Here is a 26,869-nt window from a genome sequence, read left to right on the forward strand (position 1 = left end):
TGATATTTCACATGATTAGTGTATCTTCTGTGTGCTGTGTTATGGAAGGCTGCCACATGATCAGATCTTATTGAGGTCATTATTCAGATGAGTATTGGGGTGGTCCATCTGTGATGGTGGTGGTGTTTCGGGGTTTACATCCTCTAGCTTTTACAGATACTGCGGCGGGCCTTCTGGTGCGTAGCATACACCTGGTCACCCAGAGGCTCAACTCCCAGTGGAGGTCCGACATGAGCATCTCATTGGCCGCCCTGGAGCTGCTGGCTGGCCTGGCCAAGGTGACACCACAACAACGCACGCTAGACCTAACTACACTAAACTAGACCAACCTACACTAAACCTGACTACTGTACACTATCCTAACACAAGCTAAACCTTACTTCGAGATGAAGTTGGAGTATACTGAACTTCAATATACTCCAACTTTCCTTTCCCACCCCATCCCCTTTCCCACCCCATCTCTAACCTAAGTACCCAAAGACATCCCAGCTTTGACATACACCGGCCCTAACTTCACCCCAACACACAACCTACCTTCATTACGTATAAATCCATAATATTTTTATTATCACCACTGCACATGTTGAGACTTAACACCAGTCCACCACATCAGACCCAGCCACTACCCACCCAGCTGTAAAACACTCTTCTGCAAGGGATAAACCTTAATAAAAAGATAACACTCCTTTTCAATGTGTTAAGGCTTAGCATCCACCCAACCACTGTACATGCATATCTAACGTGTGTTTCTGGCTCTTTGTCCTCAGGTGAAGGCGTGTGTGGACTCTGCGGACCGTAAGCGTGCCGTCAGCTCAGTGTGTGGTTACATCGTGTACCAATGCAGCCGGCCGGCCCCCCTTCACTCCAGAGACCTCCACTCCATGATCGTAGCAGCCTTCCAGTGTCTGTGTGTGTGGCTGACCGAGCACCCAGACATGCTGGATGAGAAGGTCGGTCACCTCAGTCTAGACTGGATTCCAAACCAGATTGTAAAAGTCCTCATGTCTTCTTGCGCTCACACCTGCACATGTTTTCTTCCTGGCACTGATTCTGCTGATAGCAGCTATTTTAAAGGAGGGTCTCCTTGTGTTATGAAACTAATAAGTAGCTTGCTAATATTGATACCCTCGCTAATTCTAGGGGTCTGTAACCTGATTTAAGGTGTGTATGTGAGAAATCAGTGTATGAGGACTGTGTTGTATGTACATGTGCCCAGGAGACTGCAACCTTACCTCAGGTCCAGAGCCAGCTAGCCCAAGCGTATTACTGTTTGTTCAAAATGGTGACCGATATACATATACAGTTGAATTCAGAAGTTTACTTAGGCTGGTTAAAGCACTCCACAAATGTCTTGTTAACAAACTATAGTTTTGGGAAGTCGGTTAGGACATCTAGTTTGTGCATGACACAAGTAATTTTTCCAACGATTGTTTACAGACATTATTTCACTGTATCACAATTCCAGTGGGTCAGAAGTTTACATTAAGTTGACTGTGTCTTTAAATAGCTTGGAAAATTCCAGAAAAAATGTCATGGCTTTAGAAGCTTCTGATAGGCTAATTGACATCATTGGAGTCAATTGGAGGTGTACCTGTGGATGTATTTCAAGGCCTACCTTCAAACTCAGTGCATCTTTGCTTGCCATCATGGGAAAATCAAAAGAAATCAGCCAAGACCTCATAAAACAAATTGTAGACCTCCACAAGTCTGGTTCATCCTTGGGAGCAATTTCCAAATGCCTGAAAGTACCACGTTCATCTGTACAAACAATAGTACGCAAGTATAAACACCATGGGACCACGCAGCCATCATACCCCTCAGGAAGGAGACGCTTTCTGTCTCCTAGAGATGAGCGTACTTTGGTGCAGAAAAGTGCAAATCAATCCCAGAACAACAGCAAAGGACCTTGTGAAGATGCTGGAGGAAACAGGTAGAAAAGGATCTATATCCACAGTAAAACAAGTTCTATATCGACATAACCTGAAAGGCCGCTCAGCAAGGAAGAAGCCACTGCCATAAAAAAGCCAGACTACGGTTTGCAACTGCACATGGGGACAAAGATAGTAATTTTTGGAGAAATGTCCTCTGGCCTGATGAAACAAAAATAGAACTGTTTGGCCATAATGGCCATCGTTATGTTTGGAGGAAAAAGGGGGACGCTTGCAAGCCGAAGAACACCATCCCAACCGTGAAGCACGGGAGTGGCGGCATCATGTTGTGGGGGGGCTTTGCTGCAGGAGGGACTGGTGCACTTCACAAAATAGATGGCTTCATGAGGAAGGACAATTATGTGGATATATTCAAGCAACATCTCAAAACATCAGTCAGGAAGGTAAAGCTAGGTCACAAATGGGTCTTCCAAATGTACAAGCATACTTCCAAAGTCGTGGCAAAATGGCTTAAGGACCACAAAGTCAAGATATTGGAGTGGCCATCACAAAGCCCTGACCTCAATCCTATAGATTTTTTTTTGGCACAACTGAAAAAGCGTGTGCGAGCAAGGAGGCCTACAAACCTGACTCAGTTACACCAGCTCTGTCAGGAGGAATGGGCCAAAATTCACCTAACTTATTGTGGGAAGCTTGTGGAAGGCTACGTGAAACGTTTGACCCAAGTTAAACAATTTAAAGGCAATACTACCAAATACAAATTGAGTGTATGTAAAGTTCTGACCCACTGGGAATGTGATGAAATAAATAAATGCTGAAATAAATAATACTCTACTATTATTCTGACATTTCACATTTTTTAAATAAAGTGGGGATCCTAACTGACCTAAGACAGTGCATTTTTACTTGGATTAAATGTCAGGAATTGTGAAAAACTGAGTTTAATTGTATTTGGCTAAGGTGTATGTAAACTTCCGACTTCAACTGTATACTAAAAAGGACATGTCCAAAACTAAGGATTCAACCCAAAACCAAAGGCCACATGGCCACCAAGAAAATAAAAACCTGCAGCCTCCTGGCTCTGCAAGCTTGCACACTAATCATCTCCCCATTGCCTCCACCTGTGGGCTTAATAAGGCTTAACACCCGCCACTGACCCGGTTGGTGCTGCCACCTGGGTATGGTGTGTGGAAGTGTATCCTGGTAGTGTGTTGCCTAACTGTGCTAACACTAAACTACCCACCATATCATAAGTGCAATAACTGAGATATGTGGTTGTTTTCCCCCTGCTTAACCTAGTGGGATGCACTTACTGCAAGTAGCTCTGGATAAGAGGTTCTGCTAAATGACTAAGATGGAAAAATGTGTCATAACTAAACTTTTACACCGTAAAAGGGCTTTGGCAGTAGGTTTATACTAAGTCCATTGTGTTTTATTCAACAGCAATGTGCAAAATGGCAATATGCTTTGTATTACAGTGGATTTTAGAGTAGAATAACTTTGTTTACACTACCATTGAAAAGTTTGGGGTCCTTGTTTTCCATGAAAACATACATGAAATGAGTTGAAAAATGAAGAGGATATATAGTCAAGATGTTGACAAGGTTGTAAATGATTTTTTATTGAAATAATTGTCTTTCAAACTTTGCTTTCGTCAAAGAAAATTCCATTTGCAGCAATTACAGCCTTGCAGACCATTGGCATTCTAGTTTTCAATTTGTTGAGGTAATCTGAAGAGAATTCACCCCATGCTTCCTAAAGCACCTACCACAAGTTGGATTGGCTTGATGGGCACTTATCTACCATATGGTCAAGCTGCTCCCAAAACAGCTCAATAGGGTTGGGACCCGGTGACTGTGCTGGCCACTCCATTATAGACAGAATATCAGCTGACTGCTTCTTCCCTAAATAGTTCTTGCATAGTTTGGAGCTGTGCTTTGGGTCATTGTCCTATTGTAGGAGGAAATTGGCTCCAATTAAGCGCCGTCCACAGGGTATGTAATGGCGTTGCAAAATGGAGTGATAGCCTTCCTTCTTCAAGATCCCTTTTACCCTGTACAAATCTCCCACTTTACCACCACCAAAGCACCCCCAGACCACCCCCAGACCATCACATACCTCATTACCGCTTGACATTTCTGCGTCTCACAAATGTTTTTTTGTGATCCGAACACCTGAAACTTAGATTTGTCTGTCCGTAACACTTTTTTCAAATCTTCCTCTGTCCAGTGTCTGTGTTCTTTTTCCCATCTTAATCTTTTCTTTTTATTGGCCAGTGTGTGATATTGCTTTTTCTTTGCAACTCTGTTTAGAAGGCCAGCATCCCGAAGTTGCGTCTTCACTGTTGACGTTGAGACTGGTGTTTTGTGGGTATTATTTAATGAAGCTGCCAGTTGAGGACTTGTGAGGCGTCTGTTTCTCAAACTAGACACTCTAATGTACTTGTCCTCTTGCTCAGTTGTGCACTGGGTCCTCCCACTCCTCTTTCTATTCTGGTTAGAGCCAGTTTGCGCTGTTCTGTGAAGGGAGTAGTACACAGCGTTGTACGAGCTCTTCAGTTTCTTGGCAATTTCTCGCATGGAATAGCCTTCATTTCTCAGAACAAGAATAGACTGATGAATTTCAGAAGAAAGTTATTTTGTTTCTGGACATTTTTTAGTCTGTAATCGAACCCACAAATACTGATGCTCCAGATACTCAACAAGTCTAAAGAAGGCCAGTTTTATTGCTTCTTTAATCAGAACAACAGTTTTCAGCTGTGCTAACATAATTGCAAAAGGGTTTTCTAATGATCAATTAGCCTTTTAAAATTATTTACTTGGATTAGCTAACAACGTGCCATTGGAACACAGGAGTTCCATTAAATATCTCCTGTTTCCAGCTACAATAGTAATTTACAACATTAACAATGTCTACACTGTATTTCTGATCATTTTGATGTTATTTTAATGGACAATGAATGTGCTTTTCTTTCAAAAACAAGGACATTTCTAAGTGACCCCAAACTTTTCAACGGTAGTGTATGTGGAGTTAAATATGTGTAGCGTGATGCCTGTGTTTGACGTGCGTCTCCGTCAGGACTGTCTGATGGAGGTATTGGAGATTGTAGAGCTGGGTATCTCAGGCAGCAAGTCCAAACAGGAGCAGGAGGTGAGACACAAGGGAGAGAAGGAGCACAACCCCGCCTCCATGAGGGTCAAGGATGCAGCAGAGGCCACCCTCTCCTGGTGAGGCTCTAAATCCAGCACAATGCACTAAACACCTTGGATGTGTTCATTAGAAACCAACTGGAAGGAAACTGGCTGATACAGGGTGGGACTAGCCAGACTTGTACAATAAGAAATGCAGATTTTTGTTCTGTTTCAAAAGGTTTTGCTACAGTGTGCTCTAAAAGAAACGACTGCATTTATGCTCAGAATTACACACGGTCCATTAATAACTAATAAAACAAATTACTAATGTTTGTTGGTCCCATCTGGGGATCAGTCTAGACTATTTGAAACCACTGTCTGTATCTGTCCCTCCCCTCCCTCTCTTGTTGTTGTTGTCCAGTATTATGCAGGTCCTGGGGGCCTTCCCATCCCCAAGCGGCCCGGCCTCTACCTGCAGCCTGCTAAATGAGGACACACTGATCCGCTACGCCCGGCTCAGCGCCACGGGGCCCAGCAACTTCCGCTACTTTGTCCTGGACAACTCAGTCATCCTGGCCATGCTGGAGCAGCCACTGGGCAATGAGCAGAGTGAGTGTGGGGCATGTAAAACCGTTTTCTAAAGCAATAATTCACTTTGGTTATGATTTACTGTGATACTAGCACGGCTGTGGTGGTAGACGGTACGAGGCGAAGACTGCAGCCTTGTTTATAACCACAATAAGTCACCCCCCATGTATTATTGCTTTAGTAACGTTGTCCTTTATGGTATTGATGATTCTTGTCGTTCTTTATATTTATTTACAGTTTGTAATATTGTTGTTTTTGATGTTTGTGTTGCTCAATTGGACTCATCTTGTAAAGTGAACAGTTAAGTACTGAGACATAAATGCAAATAGGATAGTGTCTTATGACAGTGAGTAGGCATCTCAGTGGCAGGTGGCTAGTCAGGTGGCCATTTTGGCTCAAACTAGTAGTTGGTTTCCACTTTCACTGGGAGCCCGGTGTAACTGCTTCTGCTGTCTTCTCAGACCCCAGCCCGTCAGTGACGGTCCTGATCCGGGGCATGGCCGGCCGACACGCTTGGACTATGCAACTCTTCCACCAGCCCAGAGGAGCACGGGCCAACCAGAGGGTGAGAGGAGTTGGCCCACTGTGCCACCTTGGTCTGCCAGTTAGACACACTTACTCTGTACTGTGCTGGCGCTGATATTGTTTCAGTACGGCTCAGCTCAGTAACAGTATTGGAGGATCTCTTGCACACGAGTATTATTATGTAAAAGGCGGCCATCTATTCAAATAGGGAAATGTTAGCAATAGAACTGCTAGCACCACCATCCAACAGCAGAATAGAGGCCTTCACCAAGAGCAGGCACCATCTGAAGCTGTCAAGATTAGAGACTACGCTCCTTTAAAAAAAAACTCTTATCTACTTTTTTTGTCTATATACTGCATGCTGTGAATGTATACAAGACAGCCTAACTAATTGTATTTATTTATATACATACACACACAAACACAGTGCTTTGCAAAAGTATTCATCCCCCTAGGCGTTTTTCCTATTTTGTTGCATTACAACCTGTAATTTAAATGGATTTTTATTTGGATTTCATGTAATGGACATACACAAAATAGTCCAAATTGGTGAAGTGAAATGCCCCAGAGTCTGCAACACCACTAAGCAAGGTGCACCACCAAGCAAGTGGCACCATGAAGACCAAGGAGCTCTCCAAACAGGTCAGGGACAAAGTTGTGGAGAAGTGCAGATCAGGGTTGGGTTATAAAATTCTGAAACATTGAAAGTCCCACGGAGCACCATTAAATCCATTGTTAAAATATTGAAAGAATATGGCACCACAACAAACCTGCCAAGAGAGGGCAGCCCTCCAAAACACACAGACCAGGGACAAGGAGGGCATCAATCAGAGAGGCAAAAAAGATAACCCTGAATGAGCTGCAAAGCTCCACAGCGGATATTGGAGTATCTGTCCATAGGACCACTTTAAGCCATACACTCCACAGAGCTGGGCTTTACAGAAGAGTGGCCAGAAAAAAAGCCAATGCTTAAAGAAAAAAATTAGCAAACACATTTGGTGTTTGCCAAAAGGCATGTGGGAGACTCCCCAAACATATGGAAGAAGGTACTCTGGTCAGATGAGACTAAAATTGAGCTTTTTGGCCATCAAGAAAAACTGTCTGGCGCAAACCCAACACCTCTCATCACCCCGAGAACACCATCCCCACAGTGAAGCATGGTGGTGGCAGCATCATGCTGTGGGGATGTTTTTCATCAGCAGGGACTGGGAAACTGGTCAGAATTGAAGGAATGATGGATGGCGCTAAATACAGGGAAATTTGAGGGAAACCTGTTTCAGTCTTCCAGAGATTTGAGACTGGGACAGAGAAACACCTTCCAGCAGGACAATGACCCTAAGCATACTGCTAAAGCAGCACTCGAGTGGTTTAAGGGGAAACATTTAAATGTCTTGGAATGGCCTAGTCAAAGCCCAGACCTCAATCCAATTGAGAATCTGTGGTATAACTTAAATATTGCTCTACACCAGCGGAACCCATCAAACTTGAAGGAGCTGGAGCAGTTTTGCCTTGAAGAATGGGCAGAAATCCTAGTGGCGAGATGTGCCAAGCTTATAGAGACATACCCCAAGAGACTTGCAGCTTTAATTGCTGTAAAAAGTGTCTGTACAAAGTATTGACGTTGGGGGGGTGAATAGTTATGCATGCTCAAGGGTTCTGTTTTTTTGGTCTTATTTCTTGTTTTTCACAATAAAAAATATTTTGCAACTTCAAATCTTCGCACATGTTGTGTAAATCAAGTGATACACACCCCCCCCCCCCCCCCAAAATGTTATTTCCAAGTTGTAAGGCAACAAAATAGGAAAAATGCCAAGGGGGTTCATACTTTCGCAAGCCACTTTGTGTGTGTATAGAGTGGGGCAAAAAAGTATTTAGTCAGCCACCAATTGTGCAAATTCTCCCACTTAAAAAGATGAGAGAGGCCTGTACTTTTCATCATAGGTACAGTTCAACTATGACAGACAAAATGAGGAATAAAATTCCAGAGAATCACATTTGTAGGATTTTTTAATGAATTTATTTGCAAATTATGGTGGAAAATAAGTATTTGGTCACCTACAAACAAGCAAGATTTCTGGCTTTCACAGACCTGTAACTTCTTCTTTAAAAGGCTCCTCTGTCCTCCACTCGTTACCTGCACCTGTTTGAACTTATTATCAGTATAAAAGACACCTGTCCACAACGTCAAACAGTCACACTCCAAACTCCACTATGGCCAAGACCAAAGAGCTGTCAAAGGACACCAGAAACAAAATTGTAGACCTGCACCAGGCTGGGAAGACTGAATCTGCAATATGTAAGCAGCTTGGTTTGAAGAAATCAACTGTGGGAGCAATTATTAGGAAATATAAGACATACAAGACCACTGATAATCTCCCTCGATCTGGGGCTCCACGCAAGATCTCACCCCATGGGGTCAAAATGATCACAAGAACGATGAGCAAAAATCCCAGAACCACACAGGGGGACCTAGTAAATGACCTGCAGAGAGCTGGGACCAAAGTAACAAAGCCTACCATCAGTGCAAAGGGACCAGGACGACTGATCCGTGTAAAGGAAAGAATGAATGGGGCCATGTATCGTGAGATTTTGAGTGAAAACCTCCTTCCATCAGCAAGAGCATTGAAGATGAAACGTGGCTGGGTCTTTCAGCATGACAATGATCCCAAACACATCGCCCGGGCAACGAAGGAGTGGCTTCGTAAGAAGTATTTCAAGGTCCTGGAGTGGCCTAGCCAGTCTCCAGATCTCAACCTCATAGAAAATCTTTGGAGGGAGTTGAAAGTCCATGTTGCCCAGCAACAGCCCCAAAACATCACTGCTCTAGAGGAAATCTGCATGGAGGAATGGGCCAAAATACCAGCAACAGTGTGTGAAAACCTTGTGAAGACTTACAGAAAACGTTTGACCTCTGTCATTGCCAACAAAGGGTATATAACAAAGTATTGAGAAACTTTTGTTATTGACCAAATACTTATTTTCCACCATAATTTGCAAATAAATGCATTAAAAATCCTACAATGTGATTTTCTGGATTTTTTTCTCTCATTTTGTCTGTCATAGTTGAAGTGTACCTATGACGAAAATTACAGGCCTCTCTCATCTTGTGGGAGAACTTGCACAATTGGTGGCTGACTAAATACATTTTTGCCCCACTGTATATATGTATGTGTGTGTGTGTGTGTGTGTGTGTGTGTGTGTGTGTGTGTGTGTGTGTGTATATATATGTATAAAAGGGATTATTTAAGTGTGAGTTTTGTTGTGTTAGCTGTTTACACCAGTAGTTAATACTAAACAGTAAAGAATACACCACTGTTATTAAAACTAAACACAACTGTATATAATAATTCCTTGCTCTACTACAGCAGGTGTTTGTCCCTGAGGGCCGCCCAGCGCCGAACAATGACGTGGGGATTCGCTACACTGTCAAGCAGAGGCCCTTCCCTGAGGAGGTGGACAAGATCCCCCTGGTCAAAGCCGACGTCAGCATCCCAGACCTGGACGACATCGTTAGCAAAGAGGTGAGAGGGACCGAACCGCACCACGACCCCAATGGTTAGGATACCATAGGGTAAAGTGTCAAACCTCTTGATAATCCTACTTTTCTTATCCTCTCCTTCACGACTAATTATTTGAAAGTACCTTGATAGGTTTTCATATTAGTTCTTTCACCTATCCAGTTCTTTCAACTATCCATGGTCATGAAGGAAGGAAAGAATGCAAGTAGAGGGGGGTAGGTGAGTGTATTTGAACACAGTCCCTATTAGTGCTAAAATGTAGTGCAATATAAACTATTTCTAAGGGTGTGACTTTTTAAGAGAAAATTTGGCACAGAGCATAAAGAGAGTAAAAGGTGTTTATGGAGGCTTTATGGAGACTTAATATTATTTGGGTATATTGTTGTTGGAGTCAAGTGTCTTCTATGAACTGACAGGATGAAGCGAGTGTGACATACACACTGAAGAATAATCACCCACACGTGAGTTGTCCTATCTTTCAGGAGTCTGAGGCAGGTCAAAGGTTAACCAGATCACTGATGGGATGAAAGGGTGGAAAATGGAGAATACTCACATTGTTATGTTACTCCCTAACTATCTAATCTGGGTTACTGGGGGCTCTATTATATCAAAGCCAGCCTGTGTTGTTTTGCCTTAATTATGCCACTCAGATATTAATAGAGCCCTTAAACTAACATTGATCTGTTCTTGATTGCAGTGGTTGTGGTAGAGGTATGGTTGTGCCAGAACTTGGTTTACTTACATTGTTTAAGATTATAGGCTGGGTACAGTTTCAGGTACATACACTAATATATTTACAAACCTTATACAACGTGAGGTTTGGGTGTGTGTCAGGATTGGGGTCAATTTCATTTAAATTGTGACTCACCACCTGGATTCGGTTTTATGTAGCAATATTTTACATTGTGTTTTTTACATTGGATCAAAGTAGAGACTCAGAGCTACAAAATGGTATATCATACACTGCATTTTTGAGGAACAAGGGAAAAGTAATTCTGCTTTGAAAGTTGATAAACTTGTAAACTCACTTTTGAGAAAATGGCCTTTGAATGTTTTGGTATCTAGTGAAGAGCTCTTTGTCTACACCCATTCAGCATTGTTCACACCCTCTTGAGCTTTAGCCTCACCCATCTCGTTTCGCTCTCGGAGCGTTTAGAGCGCAAACTTGATGCTCTGGCCGATGATTTGTTTACCTCTGGATAACATGAAAACAGCCTAAGCAGCTTTGCTGGCAACAATTTCATTGCGTTTTTTTGTGGACGTTTACTGACACCGGCCATATTCAACGGGTGTACACTTTAGCTTAAGACATATAGCTAGCTAGCTATGTAAACAACGTGTAAGATCACACACATCATGTAATGTTAGCTAACGAGCCAAACAACAACTAACACAGTGGCAAATCATGTCGTTACTACCTACATTCAACCAGGTTGAATTACTTAGCTAACATTAGGCTCTAACTAGAAAAGCAAACGGCTCTGGGATACGAATAATAACATCAGCTAGGCAGCCAGCTAACGTTAGCTAGCTAGCTAACAATAAACTTTAGCTTGAAATAAAACCACTTCCTGTCAAAATTAGAAACGTGTAATATGACAAATTAGCTAGCTAATGCTAGCCTATCTTACCTGTATACATCATCATGCGTGATGGACGCGTCTCCCTGTCACGAACGCCATGCCACAATTGCCCTTAGTTTGAAGATGTAATCCGGAGGCAGGTGTTTTCTCCATCTCTTTAGCTATCATACTCTAATTCCACTGATTTCAAAACTTGATCCTCCAGAAAGTGGAGAGCAACACTTATGCAGCTCCACTACACACTACATTAAAAAAAAGCTGCATTCGACAGGATTACCAACACAGACCGACCAGCTCAAATAGACAGAACCCTTCTATATGGCAGATCAATCCTCTCTCGGCATGTCCAGCCCACTCATTATCTCAGCCAATCATGGCTAGTGGGAAAGTTGCTGTCTTTTTCTGTGGCTTAACCAACAAGGCTCATAATTTAAATATTTTATTTGTATTTACAGATGGCATACAAGTTTGTTATTAAGGCTCATCAAAGTTCACATGTTCGAGAAGGCATTTCTGCTAAAAAACGCATTTTGATTAAATAAAAAAAAGTCTCTCCTGTGAAGTCGTGACTTGCGACATACGCCTAGTTTCCTGAATCGGGTCACAATTCAGTTAAGACATTTTGTTTTATAGGAATTTCAGTTTACTTCCTGAATTTAAATCCAATTTAACCCAACGCTGGTGAGTGCTTTGCATCCTTACAGTTGCCTCCAGTCACACAAACTTGACCTTGCCCGTCCTCCTCTCAGCTGGTGATGCAGCATGATAGGCTGCGCAGCATGATGACCAAGCAGATTGAGTATGAGTGTTCCCTGGAGCGCCACAGCGAGGACGTCTGGAGTTCCAAGTCATTCCCAGACCCCCTGACTGACTGCAAACCCCCTCCGCCCGCCCAGGAGTTCCAGACAGCCCGCCTCTTCCTCTCTCATTTTGGCTTCCTATCTCTAGAGGCACTGAAGGTTTGAACTGTAGTTTCATAGTGTTCAGAACTGAAGTTTATGTCAGTGGTTGGGAACTGTAGTTTGTCATTGGTTCGGGACACTATTTAGTCAGTGGTTGGTCACTGTTTATGGAAAATGTTATAATTTACCTCAATTCTGTTTGGTCTCTCTGCCTAGCCTTCTGTCAGCTACCCTATCGCAAAATCCAGTTTTTGGGTTTGATTGAAAAGGGGCCATAGCTCTAAAGCATGACCTGTTCACGTTGTACTGACTCTCTTACTCCAGGAACCGGGCAACAGCCGTTTACCCCCTCACCTCATCGGACTGGAGTCCTCAATGCCAGGGTTCTTTGATGACATCGCCTATTTGGACCTGTTGCCATGCCGACCTTTTGACACCGTCTTTGTGTTTTACGTGAGGGCGGGACAGAAAACCAGCCACGAGGTGAGAACTTATTACTTTTGATACAGTGTAAACTGTCATGAGAAAATGTATGTTTGTATTGATCCACTGTGTTATGCATTGCGATTGGTAGATCCTGATCCACTGTGTGAATGATGCATTGTAATCGGTAGATCCTGAGGAACGTGGAGACGTCGTCCAGTGTCCAGCCCCACTTCCTGGAGTTCCTGCTGTCTCTGGGCTGGCCCGTGGATGTGGGCCGGCACCCCGGTTGGACCGGACACCTGGACACCAGCTGGTCCCTTAACTTCTGCAGCAGCGACAATGACTCACAACAGATAGGTGAGCCACTCACCCCAGGGGTCGTAACCGACATGGAACCCAGGCTATTGGTTCACCTCAGGGGATTAGCTCTGAAAGCTAAAACATGTCCATGGGTCTCAGGAAAAAGTTAAAAGATGAAGATCCGGGCGTATAATGTCAGTGTGACACATTCACCACTGAAGGTGTTAGCTCGCTGAGCTAAAGCCAGGGCGATGTCTTGGTTGACTCAGGCTATAGATACAGCATAATAAAGATTATTATTGTAATTCTATGTCTCGGTCAGGGTGAATAGGTAATGCTTCAGAAAGCCAGGGTGATAGCCAAAAGATGTATTGGTTAGCCCAAGCCATAGTACACATTTTCAAATTCTATATCTCAGACGAGATAAATATGTAATGTTTCATATTTTGCTCTGTCGCCATAGAGGAGGCAGCTACACCGGAGGACACTGGGGGTTCTGTATTTAACGGGGAGAAGAAGGTGCTCTACTACGCCGACGCTCTGACTGAGATCGCCTTTGTCGTTCCGTCGCTGACGGACTCAGGTCAGCATTTACAAATGCTCGTATTTTGTATTTAAATTGTAATTTTATTTTGTCTTAAAGGGACATTACATCAAATTTTGTCAGATGTTTTCAGACCTCGAAAGTACTCTGTCAAGATGAGTCCACTTACCTATTCCATTGATTTTGGATTGTGGCAGAACAGATGGCCTGGGACGTGGTCTTATGTTAATGGTAGATCCCTTTTGAAGTGTAAAACATCTGACCAACTTTGATGTTTTGTTGTTGTTGTGTAATGTCTTTTTAATGCAGCCTATGTGAAGATACAGTTTTGCCCATCCCTGGGCGGCTGATAGCTGTTTTTGTGTTTACAGAGGAGTCTTCGGTGCACAGTGACTCTACAGTGGAGGCAGACACACACACAGACCTCCTGCCTAGTTTACTAAAACAACCCAAGCTAACACTGGAGCTCTTCCCCAACCACTCAGACAACCTAGCAGCTTCCCAAAGGGTAATTAACCCACAATACTACATTAATAATAATATATACCATTTAGCAGACACTTTGATCCAAAGCGACTTAGTCATCTGTGCATACGTTTTTCGCCATGCTCTACCAACTGAGAGCACAGATTCAACAGGGTTTTCGTAGTGGTATGAACCATCAAGTCTAAGATACGTTTTTTTCTGTTCTGTTGATATATATATATTTTTTTTTTTTTTTAATTGCCCAAAAATATTTCAAGACTTAAAGGGCCAATGCAGTCAAATGTGTTTTTTCTGTGTTTTATATATATTTCTACACTGTGGTTGCAATAATACTGTGAAATTGGGAAAATTATGATGATGCCCTTTTAGTATAAGAGCTGTTTGAAAAATAATTCCCACCGGTTTTGACCAGGTAAAGGAGTTAGACTGATGAGAAAGAGCTCCAAACCTCTCTGCCAATAACAGCTAGTTTTCAGTTTTTCCATCACCGCTTAGACCACTCCAGACAGTCCTAGCATAACTCTTGCTTGAGAAATGGCTCTTTGCAAGGAATACATTTTTGTTTCCTTTTGACCATTTTAATTGAAAACAATAACATTAAGGTACTTAATTGTTACCCAGAAATGATTTGATTTGATTGAAATAAAAATGGCTGCATTGGACCTCGTAAACTAATGCATTGGATACGGTTGACATATTTGAATGCTGGTTTCTTGCATTCTTTTGAGGAATAGATTAAATCTCAGGGTATCTGGACACCCCTATGCCTGTGTATTTATATCTCTCTCCTCGAGCAGAGTTCTATGGTGAAGACTAAGAGGTCCTCCACAGGAAAGACTGCCCCTCCCCTGGGGCCTGAGACTAAGGTGCTAGTGGTCTGGGTGGAGCGCTACGATGACATCGGTAAATAACCTCCGACAACTTCCCCTAAAAATCCCTGTGTGTCCCCTAGTACAGTTTCACTTTACGTCATGATGGCGGCTGTTTCATTTCTGATGTCTGTCCTTGTACAGTGTTATGAGACAGCTCATGATTTTTTTTATGTTCCGTTAGGACCTGCCTTTGAAAGTGAGAAACCAAAGTGAGAAACTGTTGAAGGTGTTTCCCCTCAAATGGCCCCGTTGTTGTTTTTCCTCTAGAGAACTTCCCTCTGTCTGATCTCTTGGCGGAAACCGGCACTGGTTTGGAGGCGAACACCAGCACTTCCTGCAGGTAGGCTACTAAGGCCCACGCCCAACCAAACACTAACCCTAAACACTTACCAAAAACAATTGTAAATTAAGCTTGAGTAAGTGTTTCAATATTGTGTCAAATTAAAGTTAGGCCACTCTAAAATCCACTGTCACATTTTCAGTAGGTTAGTTTACATCACACTGTGATAGTGAAGACCAAGTCTCATATTTCCTGTTGAATAGAATGAAAAGGTCATGTCCTTCTTCAAACCCCACCACTCTCTCTCTGCACCTCTTTCCCTCCTCCACTTTAACTCTCCCCCTCTTCAGGTCTGGGCTCCTGGAGAAGGACATGCCCCTGATCTTCATCCACCCCCTAAGGACGGGTCTGTTCCGGGTCAGGCTCCACGGGGCCATGGGCAAGTTCAACATGGTCATCCCCCTGGTGGACGGCATGGTGGTCAGCCGCAGAGCACTAGGTGACCAAATCATCTCTTTCTCTAATCTTTCATTTCTCTGTTTCTCTCTCTTTCTACCTCCTAGATTAATTTCAACTGTCTCTCTCTGGCTTAGTCATTTATGTTATGCTTCCTTCTCTACCCATTGCCGTGTTGGCGGTTTTGTCATCCTGCCCCTGGGATATTACAAACTACAAATATGACTAAATTCCACTCCTATTTTGTTTCGCTCATTATGTCACATTCTGCTTGTTGTTTTCTCCCAGGGTTCCTGGTGCGCCAGACGGTTATCAACGTGTGCCGGCGGAAGCGACTGGAGAGCGAGACGTACAGCCCGCCGCACGTGCGGCGCAAGCAGAAGATTGCAGACGTCGTGCACCGCTACCGCAACAAGCAGCTGGAGCCCGAGTTCTACACCTCACTCTTCCAAGACGTGGGGGAGGGGAGGCCTGTTCACCTTTGACCTCCCCCTCCCTTTGAAAAACACTGACACACACTCACACACAGACACACACAGCCCCAGATTCTCTATATTTATACAGTTCTATTTTGTTATTTATGTCAAACGCTGCCATTGACGTCGAGAGCAGTGTCAAAAAATTGTTACCAGGTGCAAACAGTACATTTCTAGTACGAACACATCTGAGCCTGTCTTTTTGGTGGCTACTAAGCCCCAGTTAAGTTCTGGACACTTGGCATTGAAAATATACTGCACATCCTTATCAGTCTACTCTAGGCTTTGTGACACCAGTTTGACGCGCTATAATTTGCAATAGGATAATCTACTTTCGGTCTTTTTTTAAATATTGTGATGAAGAGTGAACAACATTATTGGCCTTTTAATCCTCCATTTTAGAGTTTCTGGTTTTTAATGATGTAGCCTAAATGTAGATGGACCAGACTCCTAATATAGGTTTACTTGATCATTTGACATGTATCATATCGACACAGCTGGGGAGAGGAAGGAGAGACTGGGATTTGGGCCGATACCGTGCGGGTGATTGTGGTGAGAGATTTGGTGAACTGCAGTTGGATCAAGACATTTTACGCGATGGATCCATATATTACTTTGAAAGTGTTTACATCTCATCTAAAAACAATCGGTTTAAAAAAAGTATTCTCCTTCATGTATCTGTCCAAAGTCTTCCATGTCATTGACAAAATAGAGTTGAACATTGCAGCAATATTAGGCATTGGTCAGCTTACTTACTGAGTCTCAAAACATGGAAAAAATAAGCAAAGACATTTCAAGGGGTACTTCACCCCCTTATCTAAATTCTTCTGTTTTCATACCACTTTTAAGGTGTAGTGGTGAACTATCCCTTTAATGTTGGTCAGCTGCTAACAGAGATTGCATAGATATTGTTCTTACAATGAAGTAGACCAGTATTATTCGTTCCGGCACTGAACCATTTTGACGTATAGGTCATATTGCACTGTTTGTGTGAGACTGCAGATGTAAACATTGCATCTGAGGTGTTTCTGCTCTCGTCTGCAAGTCTAATCAGATCAGTCACTCCATCCCACGCAACGGCATGTCTGTACTGTATGCGTGATGCAACACATGGAAGTGATGGAAGACGTGCATACGGTTCTTCTTACTACTGATGGCACATGGTTCTTCTCCATTCTGAAGAAGGCACACTTTTTGTCAGATGATGTGTCTAGGCATTGCTCTTCTTTATCAGAAATGCATCTCCTTGTGTACGGAGAAAAGTTGTTGGTCTTTTTGAATGTGTGAGATTGTCTCAAGATCTATTTTGTTTTGTTGCATCTTCTAAAACAAAACGTTATGCGAAAATACACTTTGTTTCATTGGATGGCAAGTTGACTGATAGGCTAGTTGTAATAAGGAAAGGTCAAGTACAGTTACATGTGATTAGGAATCAAAATGATTAGAATTAACAGATTTTCATATTCACTGCAAATTAAGTTTTATTCCATCTATACAATTGTGAGTTTACTTTGCGTATTGCAATTGGTTTACCGATTTTTGTTAACTTACTGTGCTTTTAAAAGCCCTGAAGCGAACCCTTTACTGTCTGCCTGTAATAATGTGCATTTATTTATGGCAATGATTGAAAAGGATAAACCTCCATACATATTTATTTGATCTTTAGTCTTTATGCACTGAGCACATTTTTTTATATATATACTTTTTTTAAACATTTTTCTTTTTTTACAGTGGTCTGCAGTTTGGAAATATACTCAAGGAAGAGTTTTATCTTGTGAAATGTAAATGACGAAAAGACTTAGGGTCTATTTTAACAAACCTAATGCAATGGGGCAGGTAGGTCCAGGGGTATAGGTCCAGGGGTGTATCAGAAATATTTTAGCTATTTTCATAGTGGGAATTATGGGCACAGTAGCTGGCGGTGGTGTGAAAAGGCTGGGCTTTGATGAATAAATAAGTTCTAGATGTGCTCCCTGGCTAAATATGTGGTTGCTTCAAGTTGTGTATTTACTTTATTTTGTTATCCTCTCCAATTGGACATGCCAGACGTTGACAAAAAGCAAGATTCAATTTACTATTGATAAGACCCCAAAAAATACAGTGAATACTCATCAAATTCTAATAAAAACAAAACAACTTGTTTTAAATAGGCTACGTCTAAATCCAGTTACAGGCACCAATTACTCCCCGTGAGCATATCATATTCAGACAATGGAGGGTTTTACACACACACTTTTCACAGGAGCTGGAAAAAGATTAGAATAGATATTTGTCTGAAATTGACCCCTTAGTCTATGACATGTTTAATCTATCATTGAATTAGATTGTCTTACTTTTTGATGGTTTTATGAATGTATGTGCTTTTGCACATAGCCTACCTTTTTTTGTTGTTAAGGAAAACAAGTATGGAATATGAATTAATCAAAGCAATTGCATACAATCAATAGCTAATCTTATCCTGAATTACTTATTTGTTATTTGGTAATATTTAAGAACTTGTGTTGTACAGAAAGGAAGAATTATATGTAAAATATAAGAAATTGTGAGGTTTGTCTGTTTGCATTCCTCTTTTTAAAAAGGCAAAAACAAAATGTATGTAATGCAACTGTCTGGGAGAATCACAGTGGATAATGAATGTAACCTGCATTGATTAAAACTTATCTTTTCATTTATTCCTTTTGATCCCCAACCTTTGTTTACATGGTGTCTGAGGAATAAAGTTGAATCACACTTTTTAATGTTCTCTGAATCAGTGGATTGTTGTATGAGTTTGATGCTGTGCTACGAATGAGTCCACAAGAGGTCCCCTTGCGCTGACATTTATAAATCGGACACTGCTGTTGTTGGCGTTCAACTACAGTGCTCGAGTCCGTAGGAACTTGGTGGTAGCAAAGTATTTGTCAGACCCTCTTCGTAATGATGACAGTCGTCTAAAATATTAATTGTATCCATAAAACAGTCGACTTAATTTGCCGCCTGTTCCATTGACTTGCCCATCAATTGTTCAATAGGCCTGGTTTGTGCCATTCATAAAGTAAAAATAATGAGGCAGCCTCATTGAAAGAATGACTGGGCATATGTATTTAATTAAGAGGTGCAGAATTAATTATTTGATATTGAACTTAATTAAATTCGTTATGTTAACGTAAAGCCGGTCCCTACACTGCTGCACTTCTGAAAGCGACCACTGGCACGTTGTTGCATTGCTCTCATTCCCCACAGAAGCCAAGAGGACAACAAGCGCTTTTCAGACTGCCTTCTGAGAGTCTGAAATTACTGCCGCCTGCATCATGTGCTGTCGTCTCAAAACTTATGTTGACACACAACGAACCAATTTGAGAACATGTGATTTAGCGATCCTCAGCCTATATTGTAAGCTGTACATTCTCAGCTGAAGTTGTTTTTTCTTGTCGCAGAATCGGATCTCAAAAATCGATCATTCGTCGTTTATTGCAGTGTCTGTCTTTTCTAGAGAGAAAAAATCAGAATAAAGACGCATGTTTTTGTTTTGTTACTTTTGTTGAAGTTTATACGCATTGCGCATCATTGCATTGGGGTTTGAAGATACGGTGTTGAAAATGGACTTAAACTGCAACTAACTCGGAATACTTTTGCAGTGAACCAAGTATCAATAATAATTTAACGTTATTTTCCTACTCTTTGGATAAATATAAATTATGGAAGAAGACGGGCACCATGAGAACGGCGGTGTTCACGGCACCAAAGATTCGGACCGCCAGCAACGCTTGAGGCTCTGTGTTTTAAATGAAATTTTGAACACCGAGAGGGATTACGTTCGGGTATTGCTTTTCCTTCAATCGGTAAGTTTTTGATCGCCCTTTCTTTGCCTCAATTGAACCCATGGCTACTTGCCAGACGGGACATTTATATTGTTCAGCTGTTGGCAAGCAGTTGTATCATTGTATCACAAATTGCTGGCAACAAACACCCTCGGAGAAAGTGAAGTCATGGCCAGTTTGCTACAGCTGCTGCTGGCTGTGCTAGGCTGGTTGAATGCATTATCATCACATTCCAATTTTTGGTTTTAATGTGTAGCGACAGTTCACCCTTCTGTTGATGTCAGCCGGTAGAGTGGTGTCCATAATAATGATTTGCTGCATTTTATAGTGTTTCCGTTGGGGGAACGGGCACTTCACAGGCATGCCATTGCTTGGGCTAGTACATCATCGTTGATTTTGGAACGTCTCACGCCTTCGTTCATCAGCCTGTTCATCTTGTAAGTTCTGATAAAACCCCAGTAGAAACCGTGGATTTAATAGAAGCACAATTCGCAATTCAAATGATGTAGCCTGCCTGTCCCGCCCATTCGCGACAGCAATGGTGTGCATTTATTAATTGATAATTGCGAGCCAATGTATCACTTCATAGTACGTGTTAGGTATCACGTTTTCTATAATCACATCTGAATAATGAATGGGCTCATTCACGCGTCACCCGAGAACTCACCGCTATGCCCGAAGCTCGAGTCTAGACCAGCTGCAGGTGGCAATTCAATTTGTCACCTCTCCTTGTCATCTCTTTGTTTCCAGTCTCCTGTGTTGTCTCCTCCCATTATCCGGGCCGTCGTCTCTATGCACAGTGCAGGTGGCCTCGTTGATGGATGATGACAGCCTAACCTTGAACCATGGCCATTACAAACTGCTATATGACAGGGTTTCCCAAACTCGGTCCTGCCCCCCCCCCCCCGTGGGTGCACGTTTTGGTTGTTGTCCTAGCACTATACAACTGATTCAAATAATCAAAACTTGATGATGAGTTGGTTATTTGAATCAGATATGTAGTGTGAGGGGAAAACCCAAAACGTGCACCCAGTGGTGGTGTTGTGTGGGGGGGGGACCCAGGACCAAGTTTGGTAAACACTGCGATATGATACATCATGTGACCTTAGGCAGTTGTATGATACAAATGACCACATCTGATTGATAAGCATCCAAGGGCTGGAAAGAATGATGACATGTGTCCAATGGATTTTACACATTTGAAAAGAGGGCTGTCAGTCAATTGGTAGGCATTCTATGCTGGAGTTAACTCCAATATTTTGTCCTCTTACACACTTCACATGGAGAGCCTGAACATGGAAGGGGGCTATGCATGAACAAGAAGGTGGGGTTGTTCTATAGGAATAGTGTATGAAAGTAGAGGAAGTAATGAACAAGCATTAAACTAATCAACTCTTCATTTTTAGACCAGTATGACTATAACTCCTCATAGGCAATCCTCTTCACGTTTAATCCCCAATTTATTATTCACTTTATGTGGAGCAGCGTTGCATAACGGTCAACAAACCTCAATAACTGGTGTAAAGCAACAGGGGCCGAAACACACACCATGACTCCCAACTTCTATGTATTTATAAAACATACAGGCAATGTCTGGATCTCATCCCCCTACTTCCCCTCACCCCAGCCTCTTGCCTACCATTACATCATGTAACATCTCTTAATTTAACACATGCTTGCTCAGGTGAAGATGGGGCCGGGGTGGATAGCCCCAACAGCAGCACACTGCTGTCCACTTCACTAACCCTTTCACGTCACTCCAGGGGTTAGACTAGAGATTTACGTTTACGTCTCAACAACAGAGTTGGACAATTGCAGAATCAACTGTCTGCTGTTGTAATGATAAGGCTGATAATACTATTACAACTGTTGTAAAACTCATTTTCATGGCACCCGGTTTTGTGTGAGTGCATGTGGCAGTGCATGTGCCTATATATGTGTGTCTGTGTATGATCCGGTGTGCTTCGCCTCCCAAAGTCCATTGATCTAGTGGCGGCCATGGCGTGGCATCAATGGCTCAGCGGATTGTGGAAAGTCTAACACATCCATAAAATCAGTTTCGCTCCAATCCTGGCTAATCCGATAATGCTATGCTACTCCCTTCTCCCCTCCCTGCCGGGAAGCCAAGCTTTTGTCGTCAAACAGCCAATCTGGTGTTGATAAGGACTGTCTGGCTGGGGGTTAGATGGGCCAGGATTGAGGCCATATGTTTTTAGTAAAGATAGCCCCAGTCTCTCTCTATCCCCCCCATTGAAGACACCTGAGCCGATAGATGGGGAGTCAGTGATCACCTTGGCGGGGAGATTGAGAGTGTAATCTGATACTGTACTGTCCACTAAACCCCACAGTTTTTCCTCTTTGAGAGACACTTGGTTGGTTGGTTGTTTGTTCTCAATCTATGCTGGTTATGAGAGAGGCTGGGGTGAAATTGAGGCGCAGCGGTTGATGAAAGAATACCCCCCCCCCCCTCCTCCCATTGCTCTCTCCATTGAGTCTGTTTCCCCCACCTTTTGTGTTGCAACTAGTCTGCATCAAACACACAATCGATACACGTACGAGCGGGATGACGCTCACGGATGTTTATCCAGCTTTTGTCATCTCTAACCCGCGTCCCTCTTGGCAATTACCGAAGCCAGCGAGCATATCAAATAGGCTGGGTGGGGATAGAGATGGGGTGTGAGGCAGGGATAACAGGATTTGTTTTGGTCAAATTTTTGGGGTGGACTAGTAGAACCGATGCTTTGCATTTGGACAGCTCACTTTAATTTAATTTCAGTCTTTGGTGGTAACTGGTATCTACTCATGTTTGTTAAATGGTACGCCGCTTTATTTGCGTTGATCAGCTCTCCGAAGAATTGGAGTGCGGCGCTAGTTTTTTCTGCTCACATCAGCTCGGATTTTCCCGACATTATCCTACAAAATGTAGGATATGGCATGAATATGGTTAGTGACATCATCCTGTGTGGATGTGGTGTGGGATTTCCACGACATTTAAGCAAACCTTTGAAAAAAGGAGATGCAACTTTTACAACGATTGGTGTTTTTTTAAATGAGTTGTCTTTTTGCATCCTGACCACTCGTCACAACATTGGAGCCTTGCAAAAAAAAAAGCCATTAATATCCACCCAAACCTCAACACGCTTCTCCCACAAACCTCCACCCGACCTGGGTCGTGTTCAGTAGGGAGAGAACGTTTTTAAACAAAGTGTAACAGGGATTTACCATCTAGGACTGGTCCAATTAGAACACTTATTTTGTTTTCCGTTTCAAAGCGTTTTGCTACGGTCTCCTACTTAACTCAACCCTGGACATATATATGGTCTTAAGACTGTATTATCGTAATGTTCTGATTAGCTGAGTGATCACCTCTGTCATAACCACTGTCTGTCATGTGCGCATGTGGAAAAGATGGAAGTGGTTCAGGGATGACTTTGAAACATTTGATACTCCATAACCTATAATAGGAAACATCTGGAGATGCAGCCCCTTTGAAACCCGCCCCTGGCCACACACACACACACACACACACACACACACACACACACACACACACACACACACACACTAGATAACTTACTTGTAAGGGGTTCATCTGATTTGTGTGTGTGCTTGAGTGTTCCTTCCCATGCCAGTGAGTATATGACCGAGGATATGTCTGTGGTTTCCTCCTTAAAGGTGAAACCTTCAAATCCTCTTTATTTCCCCTTGCTGCCAAGCTGGTGTTGACTCCTGTGGCCATGCCAGCTGTGGTGGGGCCAATGACAAGCCTGGTTGAACAAACAGGATGACCCACAAGGCTGTGCTCATTACCTTGGAAGACACACAGGAAGTCAGCCTTGAGCTTCCTCTCTAAGCTGCTCTCTCCATCATCCCTCCATCTCTCCACACTAGAATACGCCAGCATCAGGTTTCTCTGCCCTGGTGTCTACTACTATAAATAGGTCCGTTTATAACTCCCGCCCGCTGCGCCGGTGGCTTCAACTCTGTAACCCCAACTCCAGGGCTCTAACTAACAAACCAGACTCTACTCTGCAAAAGGGAAAACGCCCCGTCGTGTCTTTATGGAAGGGTCTGGAATAGAAGCGTTGGGGGGTTGCTGCTGGGTCTCGACTCCTGCCAAGTAGTTTGTTTCTGGCCCTTTTAAATACGCTTCTTAATAAGACTTCAAAGGCCTGACACGAAAGCGCATCATGTGCCTCAACTTGATGAGTAACCAATAAGGAGCCAAAGGCCCAATATCTTTACCTGTCTACTCACCCTGAATTTATTTCCACTGCTCTATTGATCGTTTCATACAATCAGTCTGAAACTTCCATCTTTTAAGTCGTTTGTGTTACTTGAAAATGAGAGGAGTTGTACAAAACAAACTTATCAGTGATTGGATCGTCTCTAATCAGAGTATCAAAGTTGATCATGTCATCATGTAGGCCGGCTCTGGCGCAACCCATCGGTTTCTGGGACCAATCAGAGTGGTCAGAATGTGTTCGCGTTCTAGAAATCATTGGGGAGGGAGGCCAATCCAGACTCATCTTGGAGAAGAAACGTCAGTTGGCCTGAGCGATGTGGATGGGTAGCCAGGCAGCCAATATCTTGTAGAGTCTGAGAAGATGAACAGCAGTCCTTCTACACTAAGAAAATGTGCTGTTGTGTTTCTTTTGGATTCTACGTGGTAAGCATTGTTTTATTGATTTAAAATAGTCCAAATACACATTTCAGGCAGCACAAGAGGAGTACTGCCTCTTGTCTTACCCTTGAAACTGGCTCAAGGTTTTGATTGAATAAAATCTTAAGTCTCAGCATATCCAGCAGACCCCTACTCCTCCACAAAGCTCACGTAAATTGCCCCCCATTGGGCCCTCTCTTTGTACCCCCCCACCCTGTCTTCCAACACTGTGACAATTCCATTACACAAGCCCTACAGTTCTGTCCAAACACAGGGCCAAGGCTTAACCCTCCAATGGGAGGTATGCATTTGATGTCGTGCTCCTTAAGAAGTCACAGCGCTCGGTCTCCCTCAAGACAATTAGTACCTTATTGCAGCCGTTATGTTGCCAAGCCAACAGATTACAGCACATCGTGACACAAAAAGAGTAAAGTGTCAGGCCCAACTAATCTTGGTTTCATTTTTAGTCATGTGTGCTCATAAGCCATTTCTTTCCGAGGCATAAGACTGCATCAGGAATTTGAGGAATCTAGTTAACGTGTCTAAACCTCTGGAGTAGCGCAGTGGCATAATGTCACATACCCTGTGGCTATGTTTTCAAAATGTTACAGATATTTCCGAGAGGATTAGCATAGGAGGGAAGCTCATATCGAGCTACGTGTTTGGCATTGAACTGTCTATATTGGACTCATCACCCAGTTTTAATCCTACTTGGACTGCCACATACATACATGTACAGTTGAAGTCAGAAGTTTACATACACTTAGGTTGGAGTTATTAAAACTCGTTTTTCAACCACTCCACAAATTTCCTGTTAACAAACTATAGTTTTGGCAAGTCGGTTAGGACATCTACTTTGTGCATGACAAGTAATTTTTCCAACAATTGTTTACAGACAGATTATTTCACTTATAATTCACTGTATCACAGTTCCGGTGGGTCAGAAGTTTACATACACTAAGTTGACTGTGCATTTAAACAGCTTGGAAAATTCCTTTACCTTCAGGCATTTGGAAATTGCTCCCAAGGATAAACCAGACTTGTGGAGGTCTACAATTTGTTTTATGAGGTCTTGGCTGATTTCTTTTGAATTTCCCATGATGTCAAGCAAAGAGGCACTGAGTTTGAAGGTAGACCTTGAAATACAGCCACAGGTACACCTCCAATTGACTCAAATGATGTCAATTAGCCTATCAGAAGCTTCTAAAGCTGTTTTAAAGGCACAGTCAACTTAGTGTATGTAAACGTCTGACCCACAGGAATTGTGATTAAGTGAAATAATCTGTCTGTAAACAATTGTTGGAAAAATTACTTGTGTCATGCACAAAGCAGATGTCCTAACCGACTTGCCAAAACTATAGTTTGTTCACAAGAAATTTGTGGAGTGGTTGAAAAACGAGTTTTAATGACTCCAACCTAAGTGTACGTAAACTTCCGAATTCAACTGTATGTGTGTATATATGTATGTATGTGTATGTGTATATTTTGATATCTCTTTCTTCCTTCTAGTTTTTAAATTCTTTGTGGTGTTAAATCATTTTCTGTGAGGCTGTAATGTTTGATTTAATGCAGAAGCATTTGCTTTAGGAATTCAAGGGGTAAATGGTGGTTCATGAGATCAGATAAAAGTGGATCTCTCTGCATAGTCGCGGTGAATACAATAGCATAGGCATAGCAGCACTGTCTGTTGAAAGACTGTTCTCTCCCTGTCAGGAGTCAGTGACGTCCTCAATTGGCCTGTGTGTTTGTTTTCTAGCACACTGAAGTACGTGGACCAAGTGGAGTCTATCCAGATGTGTTGTTCAGTTTGAATGCGGACACTTCGGTGACACAAGCCTTCAATGGGAAAAAATACACGACAAGGAATGTTAATGGTCACACAAAGTGTTTTCGAAATGGGTGATATATGATGGAATTAGTGACATGGCCTCCCTTGTAAAAGGCAGCAATGGGAGACAAGCAATGCCTGCTTGACATCTTGACCTGAACAAAAGCGGGACAAGTACTTCCCCAGAGCAAGCCAATACCCATTAATTGAACAGGGGGTTTGTTTTCTCCTCCCAAGTGAAAAGGTAGAATGGAAGGATGACTGTAAATGTTTGGAATTGAACCCAATGGCATGTCAGCCAGTCACACAAAGAGAACTATCCAGGAATTCCCATCAGCGCCCTTTGGGAATTGCCTGGAACAGTTTGTGGACAGAGGCTGCTGGGCAGCGAAACGTTTGTCAGGTTTGTCAAACAGAACCAGATGTGTGGGATTGAAGGGGGCGAAGGTCACCATTCTATTGAGAAACATTGACCACAACCAAACTCTACGACCGTAATAGACCTTCCATCCTGACACTCTCTAACCATGAACAACGCCAAAGGGTTTTGATGAACGTTGAATTGGAGTTCCGATGTTGAACTTTCTGCCCCTGGCCTAGTT

At 42.7% G+C, this 26,869-nt stretch overlaps 2 protein-coding genes across 6 annotated transcripts in view; both read left to right on the plus strand.

Annotated features, from left to right (window-relative positions):
• LOC129830191 (ral GTPase-activating protein subunit beta-like) overlaps positions 1–18,714 on the plus strand; it is a 37,722-nt gene extending 19,008 nt beyond the window's left edge. For 3 of the 5 annotated variants that reach the window (XM_055892545.1, XM_055892544.1, XM_055892547.1), the window contains 15 exons: positions 157–278; positions 768–950; positions 4,968–5,116; positions 5,442–5,629; positions 6,070–6,173; positions 9,499–9,654; positions 11,984–12,193; positions 12,461–12,619; positions 12,751–12,919; positions 13,326–13,445; positions 13,778–13,914; positions 14,690–14,795; positions 15,032–15,104; positions 15,395–15,543; positions 15,789–18,714. In XM_055892545.1, coding sequence (XP_055748520.1) covers positions 157–278; positions 768–950; positions 4,968–5,116; positions 5,442–5,629; positions 6,070–6,173; positions 9,499–9,654; positions 11,984–12,193; positions 12,461–12,619; positions 12,751–12,919; positions 13,326–13,445; positions 13,778–13,914; positions 14,690–14,795; positions 15,032–15,104; positions 15,395–15,543; positions 15,789–15,985 — 2,222 coding nt within the window. In that variant the 3' untranslated portion in view covers positions 15,986–18,714. The remainder of the gene's footprint in view (positions 1–156; positions 279–767; positions 951–4,967; positions 5,117–5,441; positions 5,630–6,069; positions 6,174–9,498; positions 9,655–11,983; positions 12,194–12,460; positions 12,620–12,750; positions 12,920–13,325; positions 13,446–13,777; positions 13,915–14,689; positions 14,796–15,031; positions 15,105–15,394; positions 15,544–15,788) is intronic. The other 2 variants (XM_055892546.1, XM_055892549.1) reach the window with 1 other exon arrangement.
• Positions 18,715–19,162: 448 nt separating this feature from the next.
• Positions 19,163–26,869, plus strand: part of prex1 (phosphatidylinositol-3,4,5-trisphosphate-dependent Rac exchange factor 1) — a 109,525-nt gene continuing 101,818 nt past the window's right edge. Inside the window, exon 1 of the mRNA XM_055892550.1 lies at positions 19,163–19,797. Coding sequence (XP_055748525.1) covers positions 19,654–19,797 — 144 coding nt within the window. The 5' untranslated portion in view covers positions 19,163–19,653. The remainder of the gene's footprint in view (positions 19,798–26,869) is intronic.

This window comes from Salvelinus fontinalis, chromosome 31 (assembly GCF_029448725.1).
Source record: "Salvelinus fontinalis isolate EN_2023a chromosome 31, ASM2944872v1, whole genome shotgun sequence".
Lineage (NCBI taxonomy): Eukaryota > Metazoa > Chordata > Actinopteri > Salmoniformes > Salmonidae > Salvelinus > Salvelinus fontinalis.